Source organism: Canis lupus, chromosome 21 (genome assembly GCF_011100685.1).
Source record: "Canis lupus familiaris isolate Mischka breed German Shepherd chromosome 21, alternate assembly UU_Cfam_GSD_1.0, whole genome shotgun sequence".
NCBI classification, from domain to species: Eukaryota; Metazoa; Chordata; class Mammalia; order Carnivora; family Canidae; genus Canis; species Canis lupus.
The window spans coordinates 35,662,879-35,675,523 of NC_049242.1; the positions used below are offsets into that span (position 1 = coordinate 35,662,879).

General features: G+C 50.6%; 1 protein-coding gene across 1 annotated transcript in view; it reads right to left on the reverse strand.

Annotated features, from left to right (window-relative positions):
• Positions 1-12,645, reverse strand: part of DKK3 (dickkopf WNT signaling pathway inhibitor 3) — a 40,436-nt gene extending 27,791 nt beyond the window's left edge. The window contains 3 exon segments of the mRNA NM_001284475.1: positions 1,301-1,384; positions 4,648-4,782; positions 12,433-12,645. Of these exon segments, the coding sequence (NP_001271404.1) occupies positions 1,301-1,384; positions 4,648-4,782; positions 12,433-12,645 (432 nt within the window).

Consider the following 12,645-nt stretch of genomic DNA (forward strand, 5'->3'; position numbering starts at 1 on the left):
GGTACCAGATCATATCCTATGGGTGTTTGTTTTGTTCTGTTTTTCCTTCCCTCTTCCCTCCTACCTTTGAAAGCTAGCCTATCTTTCCTCCTGACCTTAGTCGATCCTGCCCTCACTTCAAAGGCTTCTGTGACCGGGATGACCCAGCACGTGACAAACTCATGCTTCCAGCCCCCCCTGCTAGAGCTCTTTCCATTTCACCACAGACCTTGCTCCCAGGCCCCTTGGATGGTGGGTCACCTATCATCACACAGGACCAACCAAACTCTTCCCTCAACCCCCAGCCTGAAGTAAATGTCTGAGTTCTGTGCCAGAAACAATCAAAAAGAACCCACCAACTACCCACCACATAGCAACCTCCTCCCTAGCTATGACCGGCACCCTGCTTCTCTTTCTGTCATGATGCCAAAAGGGGTGAGGAAAAAGTCCTTGACCCCCTCTGCAGGCCAGGAACAAATTCTGCAGCTCGGAGGATAAGAACTTGCAGCTGAAGTTTGTGTCAGACACCTGGACAAAGAAAGACCAGGTCTTGGGGTCCCCATAGAGGACGCACATTTTCACTGCTGGCCACGTCACACAGCAGTCACCTTGTCCACGCCTCACCAGCCGTGTGCGTCTGAAGCCAGCCACCTCTTTAAGAAGGTCAAGTGCAGCTGAGTCCCTGAGGCCTGGGAGTCTGGAGACCAGTGACTTCCGCTGGGTCATCTCCTGACCTATGCCCAGGCTTTCCTTCTGTGAAATGATGCCCCTTTCCAGCATTAGGACTCTGTAATCTTATAAAACAGTCCCGCCACCGGACAAAGCAACAGGTAACTGTGTCGTAGGAACACCACAAGGGGACCAGAGCGTGAAGCCTGGAGCGGGATGGCACCCCCTTTCCCTTAGGCCATCAGGCTCCACCAACTAAGGTTCTCTTGCTCTCACGCTGCCTGACCAGGGCTGAGATTGTACAAGGCCTGGCCACACCAGAGGCTCTGGGGAGTCCAGGCTGGCCGGACCACATCTTGCTGCCAGGACCCCCGGTCATTGTACCTGCTACTTCCTTGCTCCCTTTGGGGCTGAGAGGGAGCCACGCCCATGACAACTGAACTTCGTTTCCCTATTGTTTCTGAGGCAGAGAGCATTCCGCTCCAGCCTGCTAGCAGACCACATCATCCTGGTGGAAATGTAGGCCCCGGGCAATCTCCGTAGAAAGGAGGCAGGAGAGGTGATTGAGAGTCAGCTCCCTCGGCCCGTGGCCTGAAGTCTGGGTCACCCTTTGCAAGCTAAGAGGGGGAGCCCAGGAGAGATGACAACTCACGTGGCTCTTTTTGCCTTCTTCATCTCCCACAGATGTGATGACCGTCTCTGAGAAGACCGTTCGTCCAGTCTGGTTGTTGGTGACCTACGGCAGAGCAAACACAGTGAATGTGAAACAGAAGGAATTCTGGGCAAATCCCGCACGTTTTCTTGGTTCCATTCTCTGAAGCAGGAGCATCTGCCGAAGTGGACAGGATGCCCACTCCCCTTTGCTTTCTGAGTTCCAGCAGCAGCCGTCAGGTGGGCAACCCCTTCTCTGTGCAGCAGTCAGAAGCCTAACGGAGTCTACCTCCCAGGATTGCTCTGCAGGGAGATGAGCAGGCTAGGGCAAGGCGCTCAGCACAGAGCCTGACCTGCAGCAAATACTCAGCAGTAGCTGGTCGTTTTTTGTTTTTTTTTTTAAGGTTTTATTTATTTAGACATGAGAGACACACAGAGAGAAGCGGAGATATAGACAGAGGGAAAAGCAGGCTCCTCTCAGGGAGCCTGATGTGGGACTCGATCCCCGGACCCGGGATCACGCCCTGAGCCGATGGCAGATGCTCAACTGCTGAGCCACCCAGGCGTCCCTCAGCAGTAGTTGTTTTTACTGTGCTTGAGGCTCATCACTTGAAACTCAATGTCAACATCCTGATTTTCAACGATGACAGGTCTGGGTGTCTCATCCAACATGTTTCATGAGAAGCAAGCAGGTTTTAGCTACAGCTGCCCCCCTCCCGGTTCTGGTGAAATATTTCACCAAGAAAGTGCTTACGTACAACGGGAGGCTCCCCTATCTGCTGTCTGGATCGGACTCTGCTCTGCAGCAGCAGGTACCTCAGAGTGGAGCCTCTTCATCCTGACGTGCCCCCCGGGCTGCTCCTGCCCTGACAGAGGTCCCGTCTAAGGAATGCTTGTGCTGGGCACGAAGAACAGAAGAGACGCCGGCCCAGCAGGTAGGAGATCTGTGTTCTTTGAGCCTTGGCTCAGCTACCAACAACCACCTAGTGTGTAACCTGGAATAAGTCACTTCTCTGATTCATGATGTCCTCATTTCTAGGACATCTGTAGAGCTCCCGCCAGCAATAACATTAAAAGGAAGCTGTGTCCAGAACAGAGTGGGAACTCAGCCATTTTGTCATAATGGACCAAATCCCAGTTCTGCAGAGATAAGGATCATGTCTTCATAAACAAACTTTAATACTTTTAAGTAAGTAAATCCTCTCCCAAGTGAAGAGGCAGTGTCTTCTTCCTCTCAGCCAGATTTTTGCTGAATTAACTGATGGTATATGTATTTTTTAAACTGTGCAGTCCTATAATGCAGGTACGGGTTGCAGGACTTCTAAGAGCCTTCATTATACTCAAGTGCTTTTTTCTATCTCTAAGAGAAGAAGTAAGTAAGATGTTTCCAGAATATGCTTAACCACAACCCAGCCTCTCTTTAACGAAGCATTGCACAGGACAGGTGCTCCCTGGAACCTACTGGAGAGCTGCTGCCCAGTGCCAATAACATAACTTTATGGAAAGAAACGAGTATAAGAACAACTTGCTGCTGCAAGCACTTTGTAGTTTATAATGAGCTCTTATGTACTTTAGATTATTGGACTCTCATGCCACTGTCATGTACGTATTGATGTCCCTATTTCATATATATGGATAGTGAGGGATGTACATTTAAATAATTTTTCAAGATCACTGGGAGGACTCATGCTTGCGTATTCCAACATCTACAAGAAGCAACCTTAAGAAGAGCCAAACCTATTAGCTAATTATTGTCAAAGAGAACGACTTAATATTGGTTTTGACAAAAATAAAAGTGACCTTTGGAAACATTCTCCAGCGCTCAGATGAGCGACGCTAAAGGATTCTGTTCAGCAGGTGACTCATTCATTTATCTGGGGGTGGGGTGGTGATGGGGGTACATCCTGAAGCTGGGTGCATCAGTCTGCAGTGGGAGAAAAGCCACACAAAGGCTACATACAGTCAAGGCGATGGCCCATAAAAATTGACCTGTTTATGCTCCATGACACAGAAACACTATTGTTTCAACCAAGTCATGACCTGGGCATTTGAACAAAAAGTGAGACTCTCGTGAGAGCCATTGGGCCTTGCACATATGAGTTGGGATGAGATCCGAGGTCAAGCTCCTTGATGTGCACAACAGAACATCAACTCGACAGCCTCTACCAATGACCCTGACTATGTGCACACCAGACTCTCTTCAAGAGAAACCAGGCTCACAAGGTTTGTCCTCCCAGTCCTGCCTAAGTTATGCAAGACACATCTCACGCCAGGGCAGGTTAATGCCAAGTGCCTCTGCATTTGCGATGTTTTCTTCCTCAAGTCAGGTGGGCAAGGGACCTGCTTGCCCATCATGCCAGATATCAAACCAAGAGACAATTAGACATGTGGCAGGCTGGAAAAAACTCTGCTACAGAAGTCTGAATGGATAACCAGCAAACAAACTTCAATCTTATGACAACAGAGGCTTTCCCTTCCAAAGATGTAGAGTATATCACAATCGAGTTCCTCCAAAGGAAGCAGGGGAGATCTATTCACCACCATGGGATCTATTTCCATTCTCTACTAAAACACACATTAAAACCTAGGAGATCGGGATCCCTGGGTGGCGCAGCGGTTTGGCGCCTGCCTTTGGCCCGGGGCACGATCCTGGAGACCCGGGATCGAATCCCACGTCGGGCTCCCGGTGCATGGAGCCTGCTTCTCCCTCTGCCTGTGTCTCTGCCCCTCTCTCTCTCTCTGTGACTATCATAAATAAATAAAAATTAAAAAAATTTAAAAAAAATAAAAATAAAACCTAGGAGATCAATTCCTTGAATTCAATACTAGAGAAGTACTATCTCTAGACACTTGTTTGCACCTTTTTATCAAATGATAACCCCCCCTCCGCCCCACGGCCATTCCTTTGCAACCGGGCTGGCAGGCAGCCTAGAGTTAAATTTATTACTTAAATACAAAAGCAATTTTGGTTTGATACACAATGCTCCCTCTTAAATAGCTCCCTTGTTCCCTCTGGTTGTTGTTGTTCTTAAAGATTTATTTATTTATTTATTTATTTATTTATTTATTTATTTATTCATTCATTCATGAGAGACACAGAGAGAGGCAGAGACACAGGCAGAGGGAGAAGCAGGCTCCATGAAAGGAGCCTGATGCGGGACTCGATCCCAGGACTCCAGGATCATGCCCTGGGCCGAAGGCAGGTGCTAAACCTCTGAGCCATTCAGGGATCTCCTTCCCTCTATGTATTTTATCAAACTCACTTGTATTTTTGGCTTGTAGCCTTAGTTCCCTGATGGAACAGGGTGCTATAGAGGGGAGGATATGCTGGCCGTGACCCCCCCTTACCTTGTGAATTTCTCGGTGCACATGGATGGTATTATTTCCAACCCTGGTTTCCGTGTTGGTCTCATTGTGATAGCTGGAAGGTAAGTTTGCCAGGTTCACTTCTGATGTTTTAGCAGCAGCTTCTTCGGCTTCCATCTATTAAATCAACAAACTTAATGAGCAAACCGGTTTTCTCTGGATATAAATCAGTCCATTAGAAATAAAGAACCACTTCTCTTTTCCTCTTCCGCAATTACAAATAATGGTAGTGGTAAGAGGCACCGCTAACTGCATGTCCACGAGGATAAGATATTGTACTAAATGTTTTACATGTATCATAGACTTAAATCTCATAGCCTCCCTAGGAGGTGGGTGTGAATGTACCCATTTTATAAATAAGGAGAGTAAGGCTCAGGGAGACTGGATAATTTCCCAAAACTATTGGTGAAAGACATCACTCATCATCAGGGAAATGCAAGTCAGAAACCACAACAAGATATCAACTCGCTCCTGTCAGAATGGCTAAAATAAAAAACACAAGAAATGACAAGTGCTGGTGAGGATGTGGGGGAAAAGGAACCCTCCTGCACTGTTGGTGGGAATGCAAACTGGTGCAGCCACTGTGGGAAACGGTATGGAGGTTCCTCAAAAATTAAAAATAGAACTACCATACAATCCAGTAATCACACGAACTGGGTATTCACCCAAAGAACACAAAAACACTAATTTGAAGATATATGGACTGCTATGCTTACTGCAGCATTATTTACAATAGCCAAACTATGGAAGCAGCCCGAGTGCCCATCAATAGGAGAATGGATAAAGAAGATGTGGTGCATATATACAATAGAGTATTATTCGGCTGCAAAAAGAATGAAATCTTGCCATTTACAAAAACCTGGGTGGACCCAGAGGGTATAATGCTAAGGGAAATAAGTCAGACAGAGAAAGACAAATACCAGAGAATGTATCACTCATATGTGGAATTTAAGAAACAAAACAAATGAGCAAAGAAAAAAAGAGACAAGAAAACAGTCTCCTAATCCTAGAGAACAAACTGGTGGTCACCACGGGGTCGGGGGGGTGATGAGGGAAACCGGTGAAGGGGAATAAGAGGACACCTATTATGATGAGCACTGAGTAATGTGCAGAATTGTTGCATCACTGTATTGTATGCCTAAAACTAACATAACACTACGCTCACTGGAATTAAAATTTTTTATTTATTTTTATTTTTTATTTTTATTCTTTTAAAGATTTTATTTATTTATTCATGGCAGAGAGAGAGAGAGAGAAAGAGAGAGAGAGAGAGAAGTAGGCTCCATGCAGGGAACCCAACGTGGGACTCCATCCCTCTTCTCTAGGATCACACCCTGGGCTGAAGGTGGCGCTAAACCGCTGAGACACCGGGGCTGCCCAAATTAAAATTTTTTAAATTCACTGTGGGATATCCACAAGACACATAAGAAAGAAAACAAAAGACTGTCAGGGAAGGGCAAGGGCAGAGTTGGTATCTGAGCAAGCTTCCGTGGAACGGTCTCAGCCCTGTACACCTGCTGTTGGCGACCTTTCCATCTCCCCGTGACCTAACCTGGAAGTCACCTGCACGCACCTGCATTCACCTGCCTCACGGGCAGCTCTGATGCTGGGGAGCTAATGCCCCAGGAACCGTCCTCCATCAGTGAGGGATGGGCTATGGGGCAAGAACCCCAGCTTCCTCTCCCCTCAAAGGGGCAGTCTCTCCGAGGACCCAGTGGGACTGAACCCCAGCAGCACCGGCCACTAACCTGTTCATCAGTGCAGCCTTTATTCCCTCTCTTCTCTCCCATCTTATTTCCCCACTTCTTCCCGGTGTTTCTGGGATCACTTACCAAATAAATTATTTGCTCCTAAACCTTTGTTGTGGCAGGACCTGGTGGTGGGGGTGGGGGTGGTAAGACCCAAACAGCCCCCCAAGACAGCCCCTTACCTGATCCAGGTAGGGCCACAGATATGTCTCCTTCCCCACCCCACCTCTTGGGTACAGCGGGTCAGCTGACTTGTTCCCAGGACCCACCCTCCTCCTGGCTCTTGTTTGGTGCCAGGTTCCTGAGGCTGCTACTCCCAAATCTTCCAGTGTCAGGAGCCTCCATGACATCTCTACCACATTTATCGATCAACCTGAATCTATACCCAATTTCCCCTCGTGCATTTACCACTGTGTCCCACGCCGAGGGGGCAGTGGACAGTGTGACCAGGTCACAGCTGACTGCACTCAAAGAGAGGCCACATCATGGGCTAGCTGAGCCAATCAGATACTCTCTCGAGGAATTTAAAACGAGACACAAAGAGAAGTTCTAGTTGCTGGCTGGCAGTTTTCCAAACTGGGCTATTTTTACTTCTTAAAACTAATCCTCAAAAAGATTCTATTTTTAAAAAAATCACTATCTTCTATTCCCTTATGTACTAAATGAGGCACCTCTTTTCCTGTCTCCCAGCTAGATTTGCCGAGCTGGGCTGGATATGGGGACAGAACTGCCATGCCTCAGTGCAGCACAAAAACCCTGAACTAGAAGTGGAGAGAGTCTGGTACTCCCAAAAGCTCAAATGATCAAACAAGAACTTGAGTCAGTTATTGCTGTGTTTGACCCTGAGAGGGTTGCTGAGATGTCTGAGACTCGATCACTGGCTTCACCATCATCACCATCATCATCATTACCATCACCACCATCATCACCACCATTATTCATCACGATCATCATCACCCCAACAACCGACATGTTTGGGCATCAGCTATGCCTGCGCCATCGCACCATATCTTCCATGGCTCCTTGGATATTCAAGCACTCCCACAAGGACAGTGTTGGGGCCCTCATTCTGCAGATGAGGAGAACGAGCTGGAGAGGAGTGAAGGGACCTCTACGGTCATCACGTTGTTAACAAGTGGCAAAGCTCAGATAGAACTCAGGTCAGTCTGACTCCAAATTCTGGGCCTTGTCCAGTATGTGCTTCTGTCCTGCCTGAGTAGCTCATGCGTCTACTGGGGAGAGAGCAGAGCCCCACAACTAAACCAGTTTGAGGGTGATTATGATGGTTTCTAGAAGCAAGCCAGGGCTCAAAGAAAAGAAAGGTCTCCAGGAGGAAGAGGCATGATTGAGCTGATTTCTAAGGATGAGTAGGATCTGAACAGAAAGGAGCACGGGGGAGGCCAAAGCTGTGGCAGCCTGGACGAGAACGGGGTACGCCGTAGGCCAGGGCACAGGGTCCATGCTGGGCGTGAGAGAACATGGTGGATGATGAATTAGAGAGGGACTGGCGGGCAGATGCAGGAGCAGTTCTATAAACTGACAGGGTGTTGACATGGTGAGGAGAGTGCATCGGAGTCACGTCTGAAACTCTAACATCAATATCATAGATCTAGAACCAGGAGATTTGGGACTATATAGTCTCACACACACACACACACACACACACACACACACACACACACAGATCCCTTCTGAGACCTGCTGAATTAGAATTTCTGCAGGTGAAACCCCAGGTATCAAAGAGCTCAAATGAAGAGGCAGTCCCTCTGGCTACTTACCCAGGAGAAAATCTCTCTCCAGGCCATGGGAAGTTGTAACAAGTTCTAAAGACTGGTTGGTAGATAATATATGTTCTGGAGAAGATAAAGAGGGGAGTGAGGGAACTGGCCAGAGTGAGGGGCGGGAGTAGGAAGTTATACCTGGGGAGAGGCCTGCTAAGGCAGCAGAGGTTACAAATAAGTCTAGGTGGGCCAAGCTACTGCGAGTTAGCCACAAGGTGAGGCAAAAGTTGCCTGTGGCATGTCACAGGGCAGCATGTCACAGGGCAGCACGGCAGGAAGTGCCAGGGTTCTGGAGTTAGGTAAGGCGGGGGCAATCCCAGCTCGGCCAAGAAGCAGCTATGTGACCTTGGGCAAGATACCAAATGTCTCTAAACCTTAGCTTTCTCGTTCGTGTAGTGGAGATGGCCCCACTTCGCTGAGTGGAATGTAAGAATTATGGACCGCGAAATCCAGGTGCGTGTCACAGCACCTGCCCACGCAGCACAGATGTAGTAACACACAGCGACCTTCAGAAGGCTGTCCTTGAAGAAAGCAGTTTTAGGAGAAGCTAGCGTGCTAGGGAATGTTCGGGTGGAGGTGGAAAGAGCAGACAGCAGATACTACACGTTTGAAGAATTCGCCAACAAAATGGAGAAGTGGAATGGAGCTAAGATAGGAGACAGGGTGAACACAAAAGAGACTTCAAAGAAAATATTTTTTAAGTGAGAGATCTTGGCATGTTTAGTGATAGAAAAGATGCAGCTGGAAAAGAGTAGGAGAAAAAGAGGCCGTCCAGAAGCAGAAGGGGATGTTTTCGCATTTTTAAAATTCCCACTGGAACCTGAATCTGAAGTTTGGCTTTCAAATAATTGACGAGTTACCAAATCTAGAGTTTGCTTTGGGGTGAGCAGATAGTCTTTTTTATAAAGGCTTCTCCCTCTCAACCAGTGGTTATTTCGATAGAATGAGCTAATAGTCCTCCAATGGCACCACGAACTCAAAGTACAGTTTACAATGGAAATTTCAACCACAACTATTACTGCCACTAGCAAGAGAAACTGAAGCCTAAGGCAAGAGGAGTTGTTTCATAGAGGAGGAATGCGCATGTTATAAAAAATGGCATTTATAGTTGGTTGACTCCGTGTGTCTGTTAAAGGAGTACAATAGGAAAAATCGGACAGATAAATCAAAGCTTGGTATTGGGGTTCTTCCTAGGAATAGGTGAGGTGATTAAGAACATTCTAGAATACGTCAGTTATAGATATCACAATTCCCTTCCCTTCCCCCTGCTCATTGGGGAGGGGTAGAAAGTGGTGGTTATCTTCAAAACACATTCGTCAGCAACACAGAATCTTAAGACAGGAAAATGGGAACACCCTCGATTGAACCATTTGAACATTTGTCTCTCCCAATAATGATCCTACAGGCAGAGTTAGTTTCATCTTTCCCCTAGGAGCAATCAACAGCTTGAGTCAGCTGGAATATTTAAAATGTCAGGAAGTTACTTGAAAGCAGATTCATGATGCAGCTATGTAAATAACTAATTCATCTGACCTGGTCCTTCCCCCAGACAACAAATAAATAGCTACTATCCTGTGTTTATGAGACCTAAGGGGCTTCCTGACAGTCTCTTTTTAAAAAATTAATATCAATAGCCACAATCTCTTGAGAGTCTATCATATACCAGATACTGGTGGTTCTTTGTCGTCATCAGGATGGGACTATTGAGATGATAATAATAACGGCCATGAGTCATCGAGAACCAACGATCTCCCATAATCCTGACAACAACCTCAAGGGATGACTTACGTTACACAATTTTTCTTACCCCATTTTAGATGGTCAGATATGTTGCTTTACTTGCATCATCTCATTTAAATCACCCCTTATCCTAAACGGGGGAGGAGGGACATGTCTTGGATCCTACCACGTAGTAGAGCTAGGGTCAGATAAAGGAAGGTTGATCCCCACGGCCTGTTCTCCTGCCACGCAGGGGTTCAGGCTCTCTCAACCTGTCCCCGCTGCCATTGAGGATACTCTTTGGGGAATGACCCCTGAGCAGGACAGAGGTAGCAGCAAGTAACTCTACTGGTGGCAAACTTTCAACCAGTCCATCTTCACAAGCCTAGCTGGGACCCTGGCAGAGCCAATGAGGACAACTTCCACAGAATAGATATGCCACTCAGGTCCCTCTAGTCCCAAACTGCTGTGATCAATGAAGAGACTAGCAAGGCCCCTGCTGCTCCCCTGTCTCCTTCAAGCAAGAGCTACCATCAGAAGACCACGCTGCACAAACAAATTCACACAAAATAAAAACATGGCATTGACCTCAACAGTCTCACCCAAAATCCATGTGCTGGAGGGAAAATCCTGGAGCCCAGATAAGGAAAGCAGCTGACCTGCCCTGGCACCAGAAGGATCATGAGCTCCATTTAATAGGAAGGGGTAGAGTTAAGAGACATAGGGGCCCATCTGATTCCCATTCCCTTTTAATTATTCCATGTCATGATCCTTTTGCTTTCACAGGAAACAGAACGTCTGTCCCTGGGTTCTGGAATCTGGCCTGTCCAGCGGATGTTCAGGACAGCTTCCCACACAACTGCCTCCCAATCCAGGGTCCCCTTCACTGTATACTCCACCAGGCTGACTGCTGTGGGAGGGAGAGGGAAATACCCCCAAAGGACATAGGTTGTGGGGAGAAAGCAGCCTCTCCTGGTAGACCAGAGCTAGCATTTAAGGCTCTGTCCCAGTGAAATGTGGAGAAGAAGCAGGGGTGAGAAGACGCCTCACCCCGCAGCCTGGACATCTGGTCTCCTGCTGACTCCTTCACTAGGACGGCTGGCTTCTCCCCAAAGACAGGCTGGAGCCAGAGCCAGACCCGACAGTGACCATGCCCACCAACCCCAGCCACCAGGGACAGCTCCTGACACCTGGGCTGGGCCAGGTAGGCCAGCTGCACCTCCTGCCCAGGCAGCCCTGACAACACTTAGGTGCTCACCCTAGAGGATGCCACCCACAGTGCGGGGACCTGGGAGGTGATGGAAGGAAGAAGCCAGGCCAAGCTTTGCCAAGGTAGGTGGTATCTGATAGTAACCGCTTATGTCTATTGCCCACCTACTATATGCCAGGTGCCCACACATATCAGGGCATTTAATTCTATCAGGAAATCGAGGTACGATGTCACCTGCTGGTCAGCGGCCCAGGAGAACTCTGAGCTCAGGACTGACTCCACAGCACCCCTGGGGTGGAGGTGGGCCGCCCTTCCCATTGTCCGCCCCTCCCCCATCTGAAAATTCACGGCGGGATTGAGGATTCTGATTTTCCTTCTTGGCCTCACGTGCATCTGGGGAAGCCCAGACAGACCAGCAGCAAAGCTTTCCGGGCTTTTTGTCCCCACCCGACCTCCGAACTGCGTCTTGGGAGGATGGCACAGGCTCAAAGCCCAACGTACAAGCTAGAACTTGAGGATCCCTGGGGCTTCCCTGGCCTCTCTGCGAAACCCCGGCGCTGGGATACGGGCCGCGCCAGCCTCCGCTTACGACCGGCGGGGGGGGCAACTGCACACTAGAAGACAGTAGCGGGGTGGTGGCCGGCAGCCTGCACAGGTGGTGACCCGGGTGCCCCTGCGCGAGTCCAGCCGCAGACTCCCGGCGAGCGGGCTCAGATCCCGACCCTGGGGCAGGCAGTCGCAGGTGGGAGTGGAGCTCGCCCTGCGCCGCCGCCGCCGCCGGATCCCTCCGAATCTGCTGCCGGCTCCTCGCCGAACCCAGGGAGTGACCCCCACCGCCCCCCCGGCGCGCGGAGCGCTCCCCCCCACCCCCGGCCCGGCTGCCCCGCGGCAGGGCGCTCCCCCGGCCCCTCCCCCCGCCCCCCCCAGCAGGGCGCTCCCCTGGCCCCTCTGCCCCCAGCAGGGTGCTCCCCCGGCCCCCCAGCAGGGCGCTCCCCCGGCTCCGCTGCCCCCCCCCAGCAGGGCGCTCCCCCGGCCCCTCCCCCGCCCCCCCCCAGCAGGGCGCTCCCTCGGCCCCGCTGCCCCCCCCAAGCAGGGCGCTTTCCCGGCCCGGCTCCCTCCAGCAGGGCGCTCTCCCCGAGCAGGGCGCTCCCCGCCCCGGGCCCCGCTGCCTCCCCCGCCCGGCAGGGCGCTCCCCCGGCCCCGCTGCCCCCCCCCCCCCCGGCAGGGCGCTCCCCCCCGCCCCCCGGCCCCGCGGCACCCCCGGCAGGGCGCTCCCCCCTCCCCGGCACCCCCGGCAGGGCGCACCCACCTCCTCCACCGCGCTGCGCAGTTTGTGCTGCGTGTCCTCCATCAGCTCCTCCACCTCGCGGAACATCTCGTTGAGGGTGGCCTCCTCCTGCGGGTAGCTGAGAGCCGGGCCGGCCTCGGCGGGAGCCGGGGGCGCCGTGGGGGCCGGCGCGGGGGCCGTGGGGACCGCCGCCGCCAGCAGCAGGCACAGCAGGGTGCCCCCGAGCCGCCGCAT